The 19,976-nt window shown below is 48.0% G+C and overlaps 2 protein-coding genes and 1 long non-coding RNA gene across 8 annotated transcripts in view; 2 read left to right on the top strand and 1 right to left on the bottom strand.

The window, feature by feature from the left end:
• The first annotated feature begins 2,459 nt into the window (after positions 1-2,459).
• LOC118229667 lies at positions 2,460-12,469 on the top strand. Its single transcript, XR_004765709.1, has 3 exons — positions 2,460-2,536; positions 3,458-3,641; positions 12,386-12,469. It is a non-coding gene; the product is annotated as an uncharacterized LOC118229667 (long non-coding RNA).
• LOC118229666 (acetyl-coenzyme A transporter 1-like) lies at positions 10,095-16,639 on the bottom strand. Of its 4 annotated transcripts, none has more exons than XM_035421842.1 (7): positions 16,252-16,639; positions 14,018-14,813; positions 13,373-13,596; positions 12,422-12,606; positions 11,515-11,632; positions 10,839-11,054; positions 10,095-10,442 (listed from the first exon to the last, which is right to left on the bottom strand). In XM_035421842.1, exons 2-7 carry the CDS (start codon positions 14,769-14,771, stop codon positions 10,275-10,277), a joined length of 1,665 nt encoding a protein of 554 aa, XP_035277733.1. In that variant the 5' UTR covers positions 14,772-14,813; positions 16,252-16,639; the 3' UTR covers positions 10,095-10,274. The 4 variants fall into 4 exon arrangements, with proteins under 4 accessions (XP_035277733.1, XP_035277732.1, XP_035277731.1 ...); XM_035421841.1 differs by lacking the exon at positions 16,252-16,639 and adding an exon at positions 15,533-15,644; XM_035421840.1 differs by lacking the exon at positions 16,252-16,639 and adding an exon at positions 15,306-15,604 and having other exon boundaries at positions 14,018-14,845.
• A 215-nt stretch (positions 16,640-16,854) lies between these two features.
• The window catches only part of LOC118229665 (GMP synthase [glutamine-hydrolyzing]-like), an 11,884-nt gene continuing 8,762 nt past the window's right edge, over positions 16,855-19,976 (top strand). Inside the window, exons 1-5 of one of the 3 annotated variants that reach the window (XM_035421835.1) lie at positions 16,855-16,873; positions 17,155-17,275; positions 18,795-18,973; positions 19,302-19,416; positions 19,690-19,787. In XM_035421835.1, the coding sequence (XP_035277726.1) occupies positions 17,249-17,275; positions 18,795-18,973; positions 19,302-19,416; positions 19,690-19,787 (419 nt within the window). In that variant the 5' untranslated portion in view covers positions 16,855-16,873; positions 17,155-17,248. Of the gene's footprint in view, positions 16,874-17,096; positions 17,276-18,203; positions 18,323-18,794; positions 18,974-19,301; positions 19,417-19,689; positions 19,788-19,976 lie in introns of those variants that run through there. The other 2 variants (XM_035421836.1, XM_035421837.1) reach the window with 2 other exon arrangements.

Here is a 19,976-nt window from a genome sequence, read left to right as displayed (position 1 = left end):
TTGTACTAAAGAGCAGGTTCAGTCAGAGCGAACATCCTAATTTCCTCTCTAATTTGCCTGCTCACTTTGCAAACTCCTTTCTGCGTGACGTGTAAAGTCCCGTTTTGACTTTTCAGGGTTTCCTCGCTGGACCCGCTCTGTCCTCGTCCCCCCTCCTCAAGCACTGGAACCCTGTGTCCTCAAACATGAGCTGCCCCCTGGGCTTAAGCCTCACCCTCTTAATGCTGACAGTGTCCTATTGGCTAACCCCTCAGCCAATGGGAAGTTCCTGATCGGAGCTCAGGCTCCAGGGGATACTGAATCAGAGGTACGTAGGACCGTTTGGTGGTGTCAAGTCGGAGATGAGCTTTCCACCAATAACTGCCAACAGTAATAGATGGATAACCTTTGGTTACACTCCCTTCAGCAATACAGGGCTCCTGGCCAAGTATGGCCAGAAAGTATCCACCAATCAATGATGGAATTGTTCTGTTTCTCCTCACCAACACATTCTGTGATTGGTTGGAGAGCTCTTCTCTGGTTTCTGACTGAAAAGTGACATCACCGCCCTCCCGCCCCTATTCCATTGTCCCTGGGCCTGCAAGGTCGAGTCATCAGAAGGTCTTATGTCATGAGCCTCTCCCCGTATGAGATCGGACTCAATGACAATGATGCGCTTGTTGCCTTCCTGCTTGCACTGAATCATAAAACTCTTGCCGTCTCCAGCTCAAAAAAAAAAAAAAAAAAAGTCTGTGAAACTCAATGACTAACCGGATTGCGGAAATCCACTATCTGAACTTGGGAACAGTGTTTCTAGAACGTTTGAATAGCGTTCACAGGACATTGTTAGAACAACCGCCAACCCCCCCCCTCCCCACCCCTTTTGCTAGCTCAATTGTTCAATCAACTCAGGCCCAGTCAACTCAATGCTTTCATGATCTGACGCAGTGGAGCAAGCGCGTTTTATATATGCCGGTCACGCTGATTGCTGATCTGATAAGTGAAACTGACGGGCTTTCGTTTTTTTTGGCGGAAATGCTTGCTGTGTGGGATGTGAAGACAACAGCAGGCAACGTGTTCCCCTGTCAGGAAAAAAAAAATCAGCTTCTGTCCCAGGAGATAAATCGCTGTTTAAATTAATGAGGAAACTTTGCCTCTCTCTCGCTCTCTCTCTCTCCCACCCCTCTCTCTCTCTCTTACTCTCTCTCTATCTCTCCCACCCCTCTCTCTCTTCCTCTCCCCCCCCCCTCTCTATCTTTCAAGCATGCAAGCATAAAATGTCACAGCTCTTCAACCCCCAACTTTCTGGAAATTGACGCTGCATCGGTCTGCCGATCAACATTGGTGAGGTGAGATAAAAGGAGATAACGATCAGCCGTTCAGACAAGTGCAATGTAGACGGTGGATAATTCTTGTCGCTAGCAAGTCGCTGTAGCCCTGACTTGTTAAACGCTGATGCACCAATCGGCAATCCAATAGGTGCTTCCCTGCTGGGCTGTACTGCTCTCCCTCTCTCATCTCTGTAAATTCCATACAAGGGGCCAGAAAGTGAAAGTACGGGCATGTGTTATTCTACCCATAAACTCAACCAGGCTGATTTCACTAATTAGAGTCCAACCTCCTGGTGAAATTATTTATGCTACTTAGCCGGTCCAGGTGATTGGAACGGGAAATACCGTGGTTGGAAATACTGGGTGGGGGGGAATTCGTACTTTCTGATCCTGGATTTTTCCCACCTCTGGTGTGGGGTCACGACCCCAGGTCATCGCCAGGCAGGAGTTCTGAACCCGAAATTCTGCAGGATTCCGCGGTGAGTTCTGAATTCCGCAGGAGAAAACCAGTGTCTCCGCTTCCCTGGGACCGCTGGTCTGGTAATGTGCACATATCTGATGCTTTACAAAATCAATAACTCTGCCGGATTTGCATAGCAACACACTTAAAATGAGTTTCTCCATTCGTCATTATAATTAACGTGTTATCAAAATACATGTTCTGCTGGAGATGCATTGAAATGTACTGAGGATATGTTACCTGCAACCATTTGCAAGTGAACGCATTTCATTAATATATAGTGTGCTTTTTACTTGGCTTCCTAGTGTGTTCATACATTAGTGAATGACTTTCTACTGTACTGGTGATCCATATGCGATGCATTTTCCTTAGAAATGTGCTTGCAAATGTCCTGGCAAAGCACTGGCAACTTGCGTTAGCGACAGTCTGGCTGTGCATAGCACATTCGCAAGGAATGCATTCGGCAGTCTGTTGGAAATGCATTATCAAGTGCATTAGTATGTCTTAAATTGACCTGTAGAAGCTGAATGAACCTGTGAATCTGTGTGTCTGAGGCAAGTTGGTTTCACGCCTCTCAGACAGATTAAATGAAACGTCTCTCTTGCACAACTTCCTCCGTTCTTTTATATTTTTTTTTGGTTTTGATTTGAGATAAACAGGAAGGGGGTGTGAAAAGAGAGATAGAGAGAGAGAGAGAGAGCGAGAGACCTGGTTGTGAAACGAAAGCAGGGGGAAGACGACATCTGAAAAACTTCACAAAACAAAGGTATGAACGGCAATCGTGTTCCCTTTAATCACCCTGGCACAGAGAAACAAGGGCAACCCCCCAATCACCCCCCCCCCCCCCCCCATAATGACTGCCATTTCATCCAGGACTGAGAAAGACCTGGTACATTCACTGAGGCTGAATTCCCAGGCCCGTGACGGTTTGAGATGCCAATGCCTCGCTTGTACTCTCTGATGAGGGGGACACAGGTGTGGGTCAGATCAATGTGACCACACAGCAAAGGCCTCTCCAAGCTCCTCATCAGGGTAACTAGGGGTGGCTGTGCAGCAGAATGGTTAAGGGCCGATTCCCAGGTAGGACATGGCTGTTGTTTGATTCCCAGGTAGGACATGGCTGTTGTTCGATTCCCAGGTAGGACATGGCTGTTGTTCGATTCCCTGGTAGGACATGGCTGTTGTTTGATTCCCAGGTAGGACCTGGCTGTTGTTTGATTCCCAGGTAGGACATGGCTGTTGTTCGATTCCCAGGTAGGACATGGCTGTTGTTCGATTCCCAGGTAGGACATGGCTGTTGTTCGATTCCCTGGTAGGACATGGCTGTTGTTCGATTCCCAGGTAGGACATGGCTGTTGTTCGATTCCCAGGTAGGACATGGCTGTTGTTTGATTCCCTGGTAGGACATGGCTGTTGTTCGATTCCCAGGTAGGACATGGCTGTTGTTCGATTCCCAGGTAGGACATGGCTGTTGCTTGATTCCCTGGTAGGACCTGGCTGTTGTTGTGCAAGGAACTTAACCTGAATTGCTGCAATACATATGCATCGTAGAACAGTTCAGATATATTGCGATGCAGATCGAGAACTGTAAAACTACGAAAAATTGTGAAACACTTGTTATTACTTGTTATTATCTTCAATGAACTGCGGTTTGATTTTGATTTTGATTTTTTTGTGTATTACACAGAACTGAGCATGAGTCATAACAACATTTTTCATATTCTGGGAACGTAAACGTGAAGAGCCTCAGGCACGGACAGGACTGCCCATAACTGTGGCCTTCGCGCCCCCTGCTGGTGGACAATCGACACTGCCATCAAAACTTCCCAGTGGTACGGCTACTGTATATCTAGACATCGAAGCTTTAAATGGTAACTTTGAGTCTAAGTTGGTTTGACGGTTTTATTCGAACAGTAGTGCAGCCTAGTTAAAGTAGAGAGCGACCTTATCCATATTCACCGTATGTATCTGCTTAAGCAACAGGTCCACCTCCGTGAACATATTACAGCCGAACCTGGTGATTACGAGAGTGTGAGATTGATTCTTTCACAACACTGTAACACCCTATGATACCGGTGTCCCGGGCGGAGTTTTTAAACGTTGCGAAACTGCGCCCACCCCGCCCCTTCTGTGACGGGAGCACAACGCGCGTTCTGTCGCAAGCCGAAAGAGCGGAGGAGCGCATGCCGCGGTCGCCTAGCAACCGCAGAGTTCCGCAGCTGTTGAAATAACACGCGCTAGGTTTCAGTTTCCTGAAGAAGAGTGTGTACACACACACACACACACACACGCACACACGGATAATACTGTAGCACTGACCCTTATTGACGGTGGGGGGCGGGGGGGGGGGCGCACAGTATTGCATGAGTGAATGTGCTTGCGTGCATTACGCGTACACATACGTATGCACTCACACACAGCTATCTGGGGATGCTCAGTACCTGTCTGACAGCTCCTCCTACGGTCCATATGTGACAACTAGAGGGGTCAAACAACTAAAAACTCACCTCTTCAGGCTGCACCTCTCCCCATCCCTCCCTACCTCCCTGTAATCTCTAAATTGACTGTAAGCTTAGGGTTGTAACTAGGTACCTGTTTCGTAGGTGACTTAGTTAATGCACTCGTCTTAACTACCGCTTGTATTTTTGCACAGACTGCGTTGTTGCTGTTCTCGTTTGTGTTAGCGTTAATCAGTTTAACCTTCAAGGTCCAAGCTGAACTATGCGGTTGTTCCCTGCACTTGGAACGGTACTTCTCTCTAGGGGTTTCGACACACTTGTTCCTGGTTATGGTTACACGCTTTGTTGTACGTCACTCTGGATAAGAGCGTCTGCCAAATGCCTGTAATGTGACGTAACTGAGGCGGGTTAACCCCCCCCCCCCCGTGAGGGCAAAGGCTTCTCCTCGGGCCCTGGAAGCGTTCACACGCTCGCTGTTTGTTTTCAGGCTCTGTTCTTCCAGCGCTGCTCCGCAGCGCAAGACGAGTCCGCAGACGCGCGCGTGCCCCGGCCTGTTTTCGGTTGTGTGAAATGTCCTCAGCCCCTCCTGTTCGGTAATCCGACCCCCCCGGGGCTGTCTGTGGTGAAAGGGTCCATCCCGTCGCCCGTTTGACGAATGCCGTCTTTCGAGCCGGGCCACAGCTCCCACGCGTTTGCGTCCCCCCCCCCCCCCCCTTCCCCCTTCCCCCTCCCCCCGCCCCCCCCTTCAGCTAATCACAGCAGCTTATCCGTAATTGCCGGGGCGAGGCCTAGACATGATTTAGCGCCTTTTTTTTTTTTTTTTTTTAATTCCCGGGGATCAGAGACGAGGTGAAACCTCAGCATTTTCGCCAGCAGGACGAGGGCCCCTCTGACACCTGCTCTCTGCAAGAGAGGAGAGCCGTGCTATCAGCGCCTATAGCTAAAAACCTTTAGTGTGTCTCTCTCTCTCTCTGTCCCTCCCTCCCATTTCATATCCACCCCCCCGTTTGGAGTGGCCAGTTTGGCCTGTCTGTTCACCCGTGTCCCCAGCACCAATACAGCGGGGAGCAGGGCTGAACGCGCTTCTCTCCCGCCAGCGACTGCTGTCCGGGCAGCAGGCCGCACAGCACTACAGGAGATGCAGCACAGACCCGGAAGGAAGATATAGTTCTTGCTGAAGTTACCACAGGCAGCCCGCAGGCACCAGGCGCACCATCGGCGAGAACTAAGATGGCGCTAACTCGCGGCTAACCGTGTTCCACACTCACAGACGCATTGTGCAATCACGTAGCGCAGACTTCAGACCTGCCAACTTTGGTCGTCTGGCTGGCGCGAGATCACTGTAGTGCTTACGCACCATGCTTACCACGGATCCATAATTTGCTTGATTTAGGGAGCGACTTTTTTTTTGTTCTCGTTGCGGTTTTCTTATTTGGCGTGAGATCGTGAGACACAGTCTGAGAGCACGTGTCTCACGCCAAGTGTGTGACAGTTGGCAACTCTGACGCTTGGACCTGCATGCAGCTGAGTCCAAATCCTTCACAGGCTGAGCGACTTAATTAATTCACCATTCGCTGACTACATTACCTCCACTGTGTACGGATGGGCTGATAATAGCATGCTCAGCGATACATTACTTCCATCCTGGTGATTTATAGATCAGTGAATCTACACATCAGCAAAAGGTTAATAAATCAAGTAGCCCCCTCTCTCCCCTTGTTATGGTTCATCAAAGGAAATCCCTTAACCAGAAGGCCTACTTAAGTTTACACGGTGCTATTCAGACAGTCTCCTCAGCTGAACGGATTTGCTTTACTCAAGTTACAGCAAAACAATTTGCCTGAGAACCCGTTAGGGCACTTAGATCTTCAACCATTGTCTATTAACAAGATTTAAAAAAAAAAACAGCAGTTTCAAATAAATGCAACAAAGTGAACAGGAGAGCATAATTGCTGTGATTATAGACATGATAACGTCAGCGAGTGACAATAGCCCTAGTATAATGCACAAAGCATGACAAGACACTTTCCAAGATTCTACCACAAATCAGTTATTTTCTGATATGAAGACTCCTTATGAATTTTTAAACTGTGTAAAGGTCAGCTGCCCTGTAGCACTCCCCTCATTTGGACTAAATGTGAGTGTTTCTCATATTTCAGAACCACAGTTTATACTCAATTTCGCAAATACACAGATATTTACACACAGTAAACATATAAAGAAGATGAATATATTTATTTCATTCATTAAATACAGTCCAATGATTAAATAGTTTTTTTGCTGTACATCTTTGAAAATAGCATGAAGTTCTTCGGAGCTGGTTCATAATATATAACGATATACGGAACATGTACAGATTAGTCGCGGTACTGTTGCCCTGGTAACGGCTGCCGTTTACGCCGCAGGGAAAGCAAATCTGGCCGCGCTTCCCTAGCGCCCTGCACCCGGCAGGTTTCGACATTTCAAATCGGTCTTAACCGAGCCACGGAAACGCGATCTCAGGAGCAGTGAGTGACTCATGCGGCGCGAATGGCACACAGACAGGGCCAACGGTGTTGTTGTCCTTAAAGAAAAATTCAAAAATGTAAACTTCCGCCCACGATAGGCTACTAGACTAAGCTTCTTTAGAGTCAAAAACAGGGGGTAGGGGAGAGCGGGGCATAATCTAGAACGGTCTTTTAGCGACTAACAGATCGCATAGTTTTGATATAGCATACTATTTTGCTGGGATTGCTAGCCAGGGAAAAGTGCAGACACCCCCCCCCCCCCCCCTCGCGGGGTTAAACTGAACGGGGTTGTCTAGCCTGTTGTCAGTAATTATTAATTTACCAATTGATTGGATTTGTTCAAGACCGGATCTTCTTAAATATATTTAACTCAACTGTAAATTAAGGCTGCGTGGTGACGGGATATACAGATACAGCTGTTTGGATCAAACAGATGTTAGACCAGAACCAGAGAATGTCCTACAGCTACAGTCTTGTGATAGATTTTCACCGATAAAGGCAGGCCACAAAAACATATAAATGCAATCAAAAAATAAATTAGGCTGTAGGCTATCATACAACATGGAATTGTGTACCCTGTGCCATGTTGTACCTAAATCTTGGGTTTAAATGCAACATTTCACACAATATTTTCAGTCATATTTCTAGTGAATGGTGTGTCCCAGAAATTGAATTGCGGTGTGTTAATCATATCCAAGGGATGTAGGTTGTTTGTATTAAAAAAATGATGAGTTTCAGAGTACAATACGAAAACAGTTAGTCATTTCCCCGCTCTCCCCGACTGAAATCTGGTCCTGGACAGAGGTGGAAAATCCAGGTTCAGAAAGCAGAAGGCACCCGCAGTATTTTGTTCCAATCACCTGGATTTGCTTATTGACACAATTCCTCAGCCAGGAGGTAGAAGAAATACATGACAGGACTTTTACTTTTACAACCCCTAGACTGTCCACCTCAGGTCTTGGGAGAGCCAGAGGGTATGCTGGCTTAGCCACGTCAGACCCAGTAGACCGTACTGTGGAACCAGCTGCCAGAATAGATCAGTTAACTGCCCAATTTGCAGTGAAAAACAGGACAGGACTGTGGCCCTTCAGACCACCCTGGCTCACGACGTATGGCGGAAACAAAGTGTAAAAAGTACTGTAGGTTAGGCTCAGGATGGCTTAGATGTGAAAACAACCCTTTGAACTGTATGAAAGTGCGCATCTCTATCGGGTCCCCCTGACCACCATGCCACACTTCACTTCAGTTCCTTCATCATGTCCCAATGTCCCACCAACATAAGAACCACGGGTGACAAATAAGGCCAAAACACTTTGGGATTTAAATCGCTGGTTTTCAGATATTCTTATTTCTATACATAGCAGGTGTGTGCATTCCAGTGCAGCGAGGACAGTGTGCATACAGAACCGGTCTTTGCGCAATCTGTCAATCCCTTAGCTGAGCGCCTCCCTGTTTTCTACATTCTTGCGACGGGAAAACAGCGGTTTCGCTTCCCGTTTGCACTCCAAAGTTTTGCTCTAGTGAATTATGCAAACGTATATAACCGATTCCGTACAAGTGGGAAGAAAATGAACATGCGCATGGATGTCCTGTAGTTTGACGCCCCTGCTTCAAATGGATTTGAATTAAAAATTATTCAAATAATAGCAACAGATACGTTTTTCTGAATCACAGAATTAGAGTAAAATTAAACAATGGACAAAAATGACAGAAGTGAGACATAAACAATCAAAAGCTGCTTTTGTAGAAGACTGTCGGCCCCTTAAGATTCCCTTTCGGCCCTTATATTCAAAAAGCAGAGACGTACACTTCACAAAATTAATTTAAAAAAACCTACAAATCAAACTGAAACGAGGCTTAAAATAGGCCCCAACAAAAGTACAGCGACTAAAAATTGAAATGGAAAATGTAAAACCTTAAGGCCGTGGAAAACATCAGCCAATCAAAAACCCGAAGCTCGTTTACGGTTCCTTTGGAATGGCCAGGAGAACCCGACTAACCCGCTATTTTTATTTTCCTGGAATGCCCCATTTTGATACAGGACAGACGGTGGCCATCTTTAGACGGGTTTCCATTCCATCCCTTAAAATGCAGTGACATGACATGACTCCACAGAATAAAAGTCCTCTCAAACATGACTGTTTTCTAGGACCCACACAAAACAAAGATGTGGGTTATCAAGTTTATCCAGGGCGTCCTTCAGCTTCCAGCATAATTAATTTTGCTTATGATTAATAAGCAATACTGCAAATACCCACACAACAGCATGATTTTCATAAATTACACAACACGGTAACAGTTACGATTAGACTTTCTGCAGGACTACTGATCGACTGTAAACCATGACAGCTATTTTGGTGAATCATTTGAAAAGGTTTTAGGAGTCGCAGTACTGACAGCACGTTGATTACGTTCCTAAGAGGCGAACATGTAACACTGATTAATGCGTCTGTACTGTGTCAGTGATTTTGGATATTACTCATCTGTGACATAGGGGCAATGCTGTCCACTCAAGAAAAGAAATAAAGAGTGAGAGAAAAGAGCGTGTGCTTAGAGGAGAGCGTATGTGCTATGAGAGTCAGTACTGAGCGTCTGTACTGAGTGGAAACAGTGTACTGAGAGTTTATGCTGAAATTGACTGTCCAGAGTACTTTTGCGGGGTGGAAACTGTTCTGAGGAAAAACGGTCTGTGCTGAATGTCGGAACCGAGAGTATCTGTACTGAGGGTCGGTTTTGAGTGTCAGTACTGAGAAGAGGCAGCCTGTTCTGAAAGTGTCAGTACTGACGGAAATGGTGCAGTGTGGAGAGCCTGTACTGTAGAAAGTGTCTGTACTGAGAATATGTACCGAGTGGTGAGTGGACAGAGTCTGTTCTGAGAAAAGACGGTTTTTGTGCTGAATGTGTCTGTACTGAGAGTGTCTGTACTGAGAGGAGAGGAGTCCGCTCTGGGGGTATCTACTGCGAGGAGAGTCAGTACAGACCCTCAGTATCAGTACTGAGTGGACAGTCTGTGGTGAGAAATTGTCAGTACTGAAAGGACATTTCTGCCGGGTGGACCACTGTGAATGGTGACGGAAACAGTGAGGGATGGCGGTAAAGGACCTGCCAATCGCAGTTTAGCGGGTTTAAAACCAGTCCTGTTTCTGAGACGCGGCCAGTATGCACTCCACACAGCAGCACCGCTACAACCTCACAGAGGGAAGGAGGGGGGGAGAGAGAGAGAGGGAGAGAGAGAGAGGGAGGGAGGGAGGGAGGGAGAGAGAGAAAAAGGAGAGTGAGAGAGAGAGAGAGGGAGGGGAGAGAGGGGAGGGGAGGGAAGGGAGAGAAAAAGGAGAGAGAGAGAGAGAGAGAGGGAGAGGGAGAGGGAATTGAGAGAAAAAGGAGAGTGAGAGAGGGAGAGAGGGAAGGGAGAGACAGAGAGAAGAACATGAAGGAAAACAGAGATAGGGAGAAGTAAGCGAAGCCTTTTAAGAACCGGGGGGAAGGAGGAGGTGAAGAGGGGAGGTACGAGGGCGCGGCAGGTCACTGGGGTCAGAGGTCACTGGGTCTTTCGGCACTTCCAGGCTGCGGGGCTCTGGTCCTGTAGGCCCCTCATCCTCTTCCCCAGCCAGAGCCACCAGCACAGCCCCAGCACCACGCACACCACCGACTCCACGTAGTATCCGTCCAGCACGGTGACACACACACCCCCCTCCTGAGCGCACAGCTGGGGGGGGAGAGAGAGGAGCCCGTTTATACTCACACACAGCCTGGCTTCTGTACTGAGACTTAGACATGCAGACGGGCACACACACACACACACACACACACACACACACACACACACGCGCGCACACACATACAGATTTTCTCTTTCTCTCTCACTCACATTTGCTGTCGCTCGCTCGCTCACACGCGCACGCAAGCAAGCACACACACACATTCTCTCTCTCTCACTCACACCCATACTCTGATACTCTCTCTCTCTCTGTCTCTCTCACACACACACACAAACACATTGATTCTCTCTCACTCGCTCTTTCTCTCACTCTCACACACACACACTTACACACACACTCTCTCTCACTCACACACACACACACACACACACACACACACGCACCTCTGCCTCCGCTGGGGACCCACAGCTCGGTGAGCCTGGCCCCTGGCACTCCTTGGTAGTGAGGGGGTCCACCAGCCACAGTGCCAGGGTGGAGGGCCAGTTCCCCCCCAGGTTGGTGACCGTGTTCAGCAGGGTCATGTAGGTGCCCCCGATCATGGGGTCACTGACCTTGGCATGGAAGGCCATCGTGGCCACATACATACTGTAGAGCGCCACCTGTTGAAAAATATTAGCAAGTAACAATCTGTCGGCAAAGTTTGACCACCAACATTATTATTGAAGTTGAAGTTAAAAGAAAGAAAAGTTTTGGTGCATTACCTTCATCAAAACTATGCCACCTGATAAGAACATAAGACACAACGATGGCCATTCAGCCCATCTAGGCTCGCAATTTACAGAGAAACTACAGTACCCAGTACTGCGGGAAGCCTAGATTTAAACACAAAGGCCTGCACCTCTATGACACAGCCCGCTTAGCTGTTCCAGACATTCAACAAAAATATTTTTATTAAAGAAACTTCCTGACATTCGTGCAGAATTGAACTGCCCATGCCCGGTAGTTGAGGACAAGGAGGCGGCGGAGGTGAGGGTGGAGGAGGAGGACGTGGTGCAGGAGGAGAATGAGGAGGTACAGGAGGAGGAGGTGAAGAAGTTGCAGGTTCGAGGGGGTGCTCACCTGGTGAATGGCATAGATGAGCAGCACCACGGCGTAATAGTAGACGGGGAATCCGCCCCCCTGTTTCACGGTGGGGGTCCACCACACCAGCAGGGCGTACACCAGCCCCATCAGCAGCCTGTGGGGGGGGGGGGGCAGCATTACACAGCTGTAACCTAGAGTCCTCTTCCTCCCTCTCTCTCCCCCCCCTCCCCTTAGCCCTTACCCACCTTCACCCTCTCTCCCAGTCTCTCCCCATTACCTTCTCCCCCCCTCAGTCTCTCCCTCTCTACCCCCCTCCCCTTAGCCCATACACACCTTCACTGTCTCTCCCAGTCTCTCCCCATTACCGTCTCTCCCTCTCTCAGTCTCTCCCTCTCACCTCTCCTTTCCCCTCTTCCTCCCTCTTTCATTCCTTTTCTTCTTCCCCTCCATCTGATTTTTTTCTTTCTCCAGTCTGCTTACCCTCATTCCTCCCCTACATTTCCCCTTCCTCCTTCCTTCTCTCATCTTCTACCTTCTTTTTGCCTTCCTCTCTCCCTGTCCTTCATTCTCTCCTTCCCTCTCCCTGTCCTTCCCACGGCAAAAACCAAACAAAGTTCACCTCAACAAGTATTTTTGTCTTATATTTAGACTTAAAATCTTATTTCTATTGCTTTTTCCGCTAAATAAGACAAAGATATTGCCAGTGAGGTGGTATAGTTTGGCTCGGTTCAATATTTGCCAAAGGGCTAAAAAAAAAAAAATTAACTCGTCAAGCAAATAGCCACTTCAAACAAGCTAATATTTTATACTTGAGAGAAAAACAATAAGTTTTTAAGTCTCAGTGTAAGACTAAAACTCTTGTTAAGACAGACTTTTTTTTCTTCTTTGTTTTTTTTTTTTTTTACAGGTGCACTCTCTCCGCCCCCTCCCTCTCCCTCCACACCTGAACGGGAAGGCCCTGTAGAAGATGTCCAGGGGGCGGGGCCCGGCGGTGTACTTGCTGATGATGAGCGGCAGCAGGATCTGGAGGGGCACCATGGGCACCGCCAGCAGAGCCAGCTGCTCCTTGGGCACGCCCGCCTCCACCAGCTTCAGCCCCGTCACCGCGTCCGCCGCGGAGAAGCCCACCTGCGCGCGAGACCGCGAGGGCACACGCGGGCATGCACACGCGGGCACACGCGGGCATGCGGACAGACATGCACACCACAGAAAATTAGCCCAGGGCCCAAAAACAAACGCTGTTTAAACACCTAAATACGTTAAACAGGCCGGCCTTGGCAGTCAGCAAGGGATTATGGGAGGTGGTTATGGTGTCATTAACCCTTTGAAGAGTAGGTTTTTTTTGGAATGGTTTTTTTTTTTTCTTCAAAATTCTAGGTCAGTGTTCTAGAACTCCGTTGCTTTCAGTTACCAGCCGTTATTGTGACATCAGCATTAGAATGTTCAGTTGAGAACATTCCAATTGCATATTTGTGACCTCACACCTTAAAGGGTTTTAAAGGGGCAGGCGGATCTTTCCTCAGCTGTGAGCGGGAGTGTTTATTAATTCTTTGAAGGAGCAGGCAGCTCTTATTATGGCAGAGATCAGACAATTATGTAAGGTGCTTGCTGTACTGTTAAAGGGGCGGGCAGGTCTCCTTTGGTAATGAGCAGAGAGTTAAGCGACATGTTTTTTTATTTCATTAAAGGGGCGGGCAGATCTTACTTTGCCAATGAGCAGCGAATGGTTAGCTCACTGCCAAGGTACGACCTGCCCGCCCCTTTAACGAATTAACAAACACGCCCATCGTTCTCTGCTCATTGCCAGACCGTACCACCTGCCCGTCCCTTTAATGAATAAACAGAGAATTGTGGGCGTGTCTGTTAGTTCGTTAAAGGGGCGGGTGGCTCTCACCTTGGCCGTGAGTAGCAGGCAGCAGAAGGTGAAAACGGTCGGCATCCTGACGATGGAGAGGAGCAGCCTGTAGGTCTCCCGAACTCCCTGCGTCTCCTCCCGACTCCTCCCCCCCTGCGCCTCCTCCGGACTCCTCCCGTCCCGCGGTCGCGCGTCCTCCCGCTTCAGCACGGCCACCAGCGTGGTCGTCACCATGAACACCGCCGCCCAGAAGAACAGGAAGTCTGCCAGCACCATGGAGGGAGCGAGGGCGAGGGAGAGCGAGAGAGAGAGAGCCAGATATAAAAACAACTGTCAATTCTTACTCTTAAAGCGCCTTCATTATGCGTTATATAACGGTTTTTCAGTTATTAGTACAGAAAGTTCAAAGGAACTAATGTTATTCGGGGGGGGGGGGGGATTACCAGTATTTTATACCAATAATGTAAGTTGACATTTACGTATCACTGTTTTTCCCATTTTCCAGGAACGACTCAGCAATTGGACAGGCTCGTTATGCCAGGTGTGGGGTGGGGGTGCCAATACCCCCCCCCCCCACACACACCCAGACCAAAACCAACACACACACACACACACACAAACAAACAAACACACACACACACACACACATACACACACACACAGGTGCCGGCTGGACGCCCGTACCTGAGAGCGTGACTATGCCGGTGTCCCTGGGCTCCTGCCGCAGGTACTTGTTGCAGAAGTCGGCCGACTCCAGCGCCAGGAACAGCACGTTGCCCAGGAAGTAGCCGGCCGTCTGGCCCACCGAGTTGCAGGTGGAGGCGTAGCCCACGTTCGCTCGGGAGAGCATGGTGAGCGCCCAGCCGTCCACCGCGATGTCCTGCGTGGCCGCCAGGAAGGACAGCGTGAAGAAGAGCGCCGTGATGGCGAAGACGTCCGGCCCGTGGCGACCGTCGCCCTCCAGCAGCGACTCCGCCGTGACGGACAGGTAGAGCATGAACAGTCCCAGCAGGTACTGGGTCGGGACCAGCCAGGACTTCCTGCGGCCGAACCTCTGGACGTACATGGCGTCCACTAGGGGCGCCCACAGTAGCTTCAGGCTGAACGGCCAGAAGACCAGGCTGAAGTAGGCCTGGTCTTTGTAGCTGACCTTCTTGCTCTGCATGATTAAAGGTATGCTCCCGGCCAGCCCCAAGGGTATCCCTTGCAATACGTACAGAAAGAACAGCAGTAGCACGTTTCCGAGCTCCCCCTTGAGGCTCGGAGGTACAGTGGGGAGGCCATCCTCCCCCGCGTCTGAGCCGGAGCGCGAGTCCGAATCCTGCAGCAAGGTCGTCTCCTCCGTTTCCGAGTTCGATCGCGCGACGCCGCCGCGGTCCGCCGAACCGACCGGTTTCCGCTGCCTTCCGTTGTGCCTCACAGTATCGGATGTGTCCATGTCGATTTGCTGGACATCAACCCGACAGCGATTTCAGGACCCCTAAAAATAAACACACGGCTCTAACTGTATGCCTACAAAGGATACAACAGTTACCGTAGTTACGAAATAAACTGTTGACATTAGCATCAATATCTTAGTCAGTATACTCCTGCATTGCAATTTGTAGACTATGACCTCAGAAAGTTGTCTCAACTATAACAGATTAATTCAGCACGAGTCGCTGTGTGTCACTTATCACATCACACATCACAGGTGCATCCCACTCCTACGCATAATACCTGCAAAGCTGGTCACTATTGCTAATTAGCGAATTCACGAAAATAATCTATTTGGTTCCGCTTTACTACAGGCTAATATCACACTTTACGTTTAGCTACACTACACCAGAAATAAAATCTAATTTGGACGTCGATGTTCTGACACAAACGCTTGACCAGCAACAAGGCGCCGGGTGCAAGGTGGATTATCAAACATCAACAGCACAATTCAACCAGAGACAAGCCATGATCAAAATAATAGTGAAACACCCACCGATAACGAAATCGAGGATATATTAGACATACGCGAAGCCTACTGACATGTTGTTAGTGCTAACCACAATTTGTGGCTCTCTGGTTAGGTAGCTGAAATAGCTAACGTAAGCCAGAAAAACAGAAAGATGATATTTGTGTCGTAAAGTACTAACGCCTCTAAAATACGATTACAGCGATTTGCCAAGATAAATACAGTATTAAACACGTGTTCATTATCTAGCTAACCTCGTCTTGTTAGTGCTGAGATATTCTCGGATGTAAGCCAAATTTCCGTGCTGGTGTTACACTAAAATACTTCCGCGGGTGCACGTCGACGTGTCAGAAATGGACAATTCTGTTCCACTTTACACGTCGACTTAAAATATGATATTACACAGTCGTCTAATGACTATGTGGACGGTTCACATACAAAGTGAATATGGGCTGGGTGCAGTTATGTTATGTAAGCTTGTATTTGCATGTACAGTTTGCACGCATAGAATGAATTACTAATTGTTTCGAGTCAATGTACAAGGTGAGCCCAATAATAAACGTCGTAAATACACTTCTAAGAGCCACTCGTAGCGTTTATTGTCTTTTTTTATAGCACACACACAGACACAGTGTTGTTGGACTCCTTTGGTACAGTGAACTGCTAACTGACCGGATCAAGCGTAATTAGCCAACTTTTGTATAATCTTATTTCATATCGTTTGTCTTGTCAATTGCGAAAAGCTATACAATAATTCCAAATTACACCTCACGCATACAATTATGATTTTTCCCCCCGACTTCTGCTATATTCGCTCACATTATGTACATACTTGGACAATCGCCATTGTTTAACTGGACAGGTAGAGAAACTTTTCGCATAATAAAGCACCCTCTCTAATGTGAGTTTTAATTCCACTGGGTACAACAGGGCACGCGATTACTGTATTGCTTATAGCTTCGGAAAAGCATACCTGTCTCAAAATTGAGCAGCGTGGTTTGCCGTTTGACGCCATTTGGCCATTTTAATTATGCCTTTCCTCTCTTTTCCAACCATGGCAAACGTTGAAAACACTGACTGAAAATGACATTGGTCTTCAACATCTAGCATTACTGCTGAGCTGTGAGACGTCCTCATTGTCACGCTCTCAGAAATGTGTCCTCGACTGGCGGTTAAAGCTAAATATGATTTTAGTTTGTTATGCAGTTATAAACTTCTATAAAATAGCTACCTTCAATGAGCGTAAAAGCGATTTATTCCTTAGACGCAGGAGACAACCAGATACAGCGTAGCCTATTGTTGGGTGAAGCATTCGCATAATTAACAGATACAGTAGCCTAAAGAAGAATAAGCACAACAGCCCTAGCTCGATTTTTGAAGATAATGTTTTGCGAGCTCATTTCCTAGTTGCCACGCTTCACTTTTAGATACTTTTCCTGGCAGGTGAGTCGGTGCCTCACGAGAATCCTGCAACACTGTACTTGACGTTGCATCAGATCATCAAGTTGTTTAATAACGTCTATTAAAAGAAAACACAATAGCCTAACGGATCTGTGGTTTACCGAATCATATAAGTAACGTAAAAAAAAACGCAGGTAAAAGTATTCGCAGATGTAGCCTACATTGGCAAAATGTACTATTTGTCTATTTGTTGTGTGCTGTTCATGTACGCTAATCACCTTTTCATAAACCCCAAAGATGATCTATGATGGTGGTGGAAATGATTTTGAGGGAAGGGGCTTAATTGAAGATTTTAAAAAATCCCTAAAATGTCCGAGCAGTTCGGGGGTATTTACAGATCTCAGAGACAATGCAACACTGACACCACTGTGGAGATCAAGTGCCCGATTACAACTGAGCACGCTGTCTTGGATAGGTGGTCGGCGCGCGAAACGCCGCACACCACCGCTACTTGCCGGGAAACCAGAAGACAGATTTGCACATCAGCGCAGCAGCACCAGCAGTCACACATGGCACTAAGCAACGGACACACCAAGGTTAGCATGCTGTACGAGTCTTTAAAGCCTAACTGCATTAATCCACCGATTCTTTTATTGCTGGTTCTCGAGGTAGCTAACAGAACCGAGGCTCCACAGCCAGTGCCGCATATGGATATATTCTCACTGGACGAAAAGCGTCCCATGTGGGTTTTTGATAGCTTGAAGAGCTCATCATTACGGCCTATCGCTTTTGTTTGGGTAATCTGTAGCTTGTGTCTGTATTTGAATCCTACACGTTGCTCGAAATGTATTAATGTCCGCTTAAAGTCATGAGCTATGAAAAAGAAGGTAACTTTTCTTTTTGCTAGCACTCAGACTATATACGTGTGAGCAAGCTACGCCGGTGCCTAGTTAGCCTGCTAGCTCGGTTATAGTCCACCTCTGCTGTCTAGTTAGCCACAGCCACTGCTAGCTAGCTGTCTCGTTACACGCTGCTCACGGCTTGTGGACTTTGGAGCCCTTGTACACTGTGGTGGTCAAAATTGATATACGCAGACATGCACTAAGTAACAGGTATGCAGCATGTTTCATTAAGCCGATAAACTTTCAGTTTAAACTGGTAGCGAGGCAGCAGGCTAACGAGGAAGTTTCCTTACGCCCCATTGCTAAGTTTGGAGCCCGTGGTTTGTGGAGCATATACACTACACCTGTTATTTGGGTCTTTTTTGACCGAAGGTCAGCTAGTTTTGCATTCAACTTATCGCGTACTGTTAACGTGTATTTATCGAGTTGTAACAACAAAAAAAAACTGTTACAATTGCGAATGACCAGCTTTGTTGGTCAGTGTGACTCGCTTTAGCACGTGGGTAGACGTGGCCGCGTCATGCATTGGCGTCGGACAGGACAGCTGACGCGTGCAGAGGGAGGGGGGGGGGCTGCTGTTTGGTCAATGTCTGGCCTGGACAAACAACAGACTGCTCAACAGGCACTTTTTAAGAGATGGGTCGATGCGTCCTGCACTGATTGCATCATCATGCTCCACTTCACAGGAATAAGAAGCCCCCCCACCCTTAGAATCCAACTCTCTCTTCTCTGCTTGAAATGGTTTGTTTGCGTCCTTCATATTTTCCAGCAAAGTAATGGAATTTTAACAGCTGTTTAAAAACATGCAGTTGAAGATCCCAGGTGGTGCGCTGCTGTTGAATTGTTGAACAGGCTGCTTAACCTGATTTGCTTCATTAAATGTCCAGCTATAAAAATTGATTGTTTATATGAAATAAAAAAACAAATTTTCCTGGATACAGATAAATTAACCAATCACACTTTATTTATATAGCACCTTTCATACAAATAAACGCAGTTAAAAGTGCTTTCCATACAAGTGCCGATGTGACTGACAAGAAATGATGTACAACAATAATAAAAAAAGTCAAACAATAAAACAGTGGAGACTAGTGCACACCAAATTTGATCTCCGCTAGACAAATGCAGTTTGGATGATTCCTGTTTGCCGAATGACTTTTTTTTTCTTCTTCTCGGCGATGCGGCGTGTTTTTTTTTTTTGATTGGACGGCAGCCGGACCCCGGCGGGGAGGCGGAGAACGGCCTGAGCGCCCGCGAGGACGCGGTGGTCATCCTGGACGCCGGCGCGCAGTACGGGAAGGTGATCGACCGGCGCGTGCGCGAGATGCTCGTGCAGTCGGAGATCCTGCCCCTGGAGACGCCCGCGTTCGCCATCAAGGAGCAGGGCTTCAGGTGAGACACATCGAAGAGCAGGGCTTCAGGTGAGACGCATCAAGGAGCAGGGCTTCAGGTGGGGAAAAAAAGGATTCACTTTATAGATTGAGAGACGTCACCAATGAGACCGTGAGAGTGAGCATTTGGCACTGGGCCGTTAAAGACTAAATTTCCGTTGTAAGAAGTGCGGAGGATCTCAGAGGCTGCGCATTGGTGTGCTTGCGTAATGAGTTAACCAGCTACACCCGCGCCCCAGCGAAACCGTTGAAAACGCACAAGATGGGAGTTGCGGTGTGAATGTGGTCCCTTGGGCCTGCTGACGCTCCTCCTTCCTTCCTCCCTCCAGGGCCATCATCATCTCCGGGGGGCCGAGCTCGGTGTACGCCGAGGATGCGCCCTCCTTTGATCCCGCCATTTTCACCATGGGCAAGCCCGTTTTGGGGATCTGCTACGGGATGCAAGTGAGGGGGGGGGGGGGGGTTAGCGGCAGCAGCTTGTGATCTTTTTGAACCGTGTCCTGTAAGAGCCTGGCCTCTGCTATGTGTCCCGTAAGTCTGCTTGTGTAGCTGAGTTCCGTTTTTTTTTTTTTTTTTCTTGCTGGAGTCACATGATATGAAGGAGCTGATTTGGGATTTAAACCTATGGCCTTGTGTTCCAGACCTGGCGTGGCCCCCACCTGCCTCTCTGTTGGCTCGCTGTGTGTTTCACGTGTGTGCTTTGTGTCTGCCCTGCAGATGATGAATAAAGTTTTTGGAGGGAGCGTTCACAGGAAGAGCGTGAGAGAAGACGGGGTGTTCAAAATCGAACTGGACACTTCCTGCTCCCTTTTTCGGTAGGTAGGAGAACAGGCACAGACTCACAAATTTGTTTATCAGCAAAGCTTTGTGTCTCTAGTTTTTTTGAGAGCGGCAGGATACTAGTCTTCTCTTCCCGCACATGTTGGCTTCCTGGACCTGCATATGTTGACTTCCTGTATCTCACAAGTTGACTTCCTGGACCTGCACATGTTGACTTTCAGTCC

The sequence above is a fragment of the Anguilla anguilla genome, chromosome 6 (assembly GCF_013347855.1).
Source record: "Anguilla anguilla isolate fAngAng1 chromosome 6, fAngAng1.pri, whole genome shotgun sequence".
Taxonomy (NCBI): Eukaryota; Metazoa; Chordata; class Actinopteri; order Anguilliformes; family Anguillidae; genus Anguilla; species Anguilla anguilla.
The sequence above is the reverse complement of the archived record's forward strand: the minus strand, read 5'-3'. Positions and strand labels throughout refer to the sequence as shown.

What these genes read in the sequence shown, in the direction of transcription:
- LOC118229666 (XM_035421842.1), bottom strand. Translation starts at nt 14,771, where the DNA reads ATGGACACATCCGATACTGTGAGGCACAACGGAAGGCAGCGGAAACCG. An exon ending in TACAGGGCCTTCCCGTTCAG is followed by an intron (nt 11,633 to 12,421) that starts GTGTGGAGGGAG and finishes CCCCCCCCACAG; the next exon opens with GCTGCTGATGGGGCTGGTGT. An exon ending in TCATCTATGCCATTCACCAG is followed by an intron (nt 11,055 to 11,514) that starts GTGAGCACCCCC and finishes ATTTTTCAACAG; the next exon opens with GTGGCGCTCTACAGTATGTA.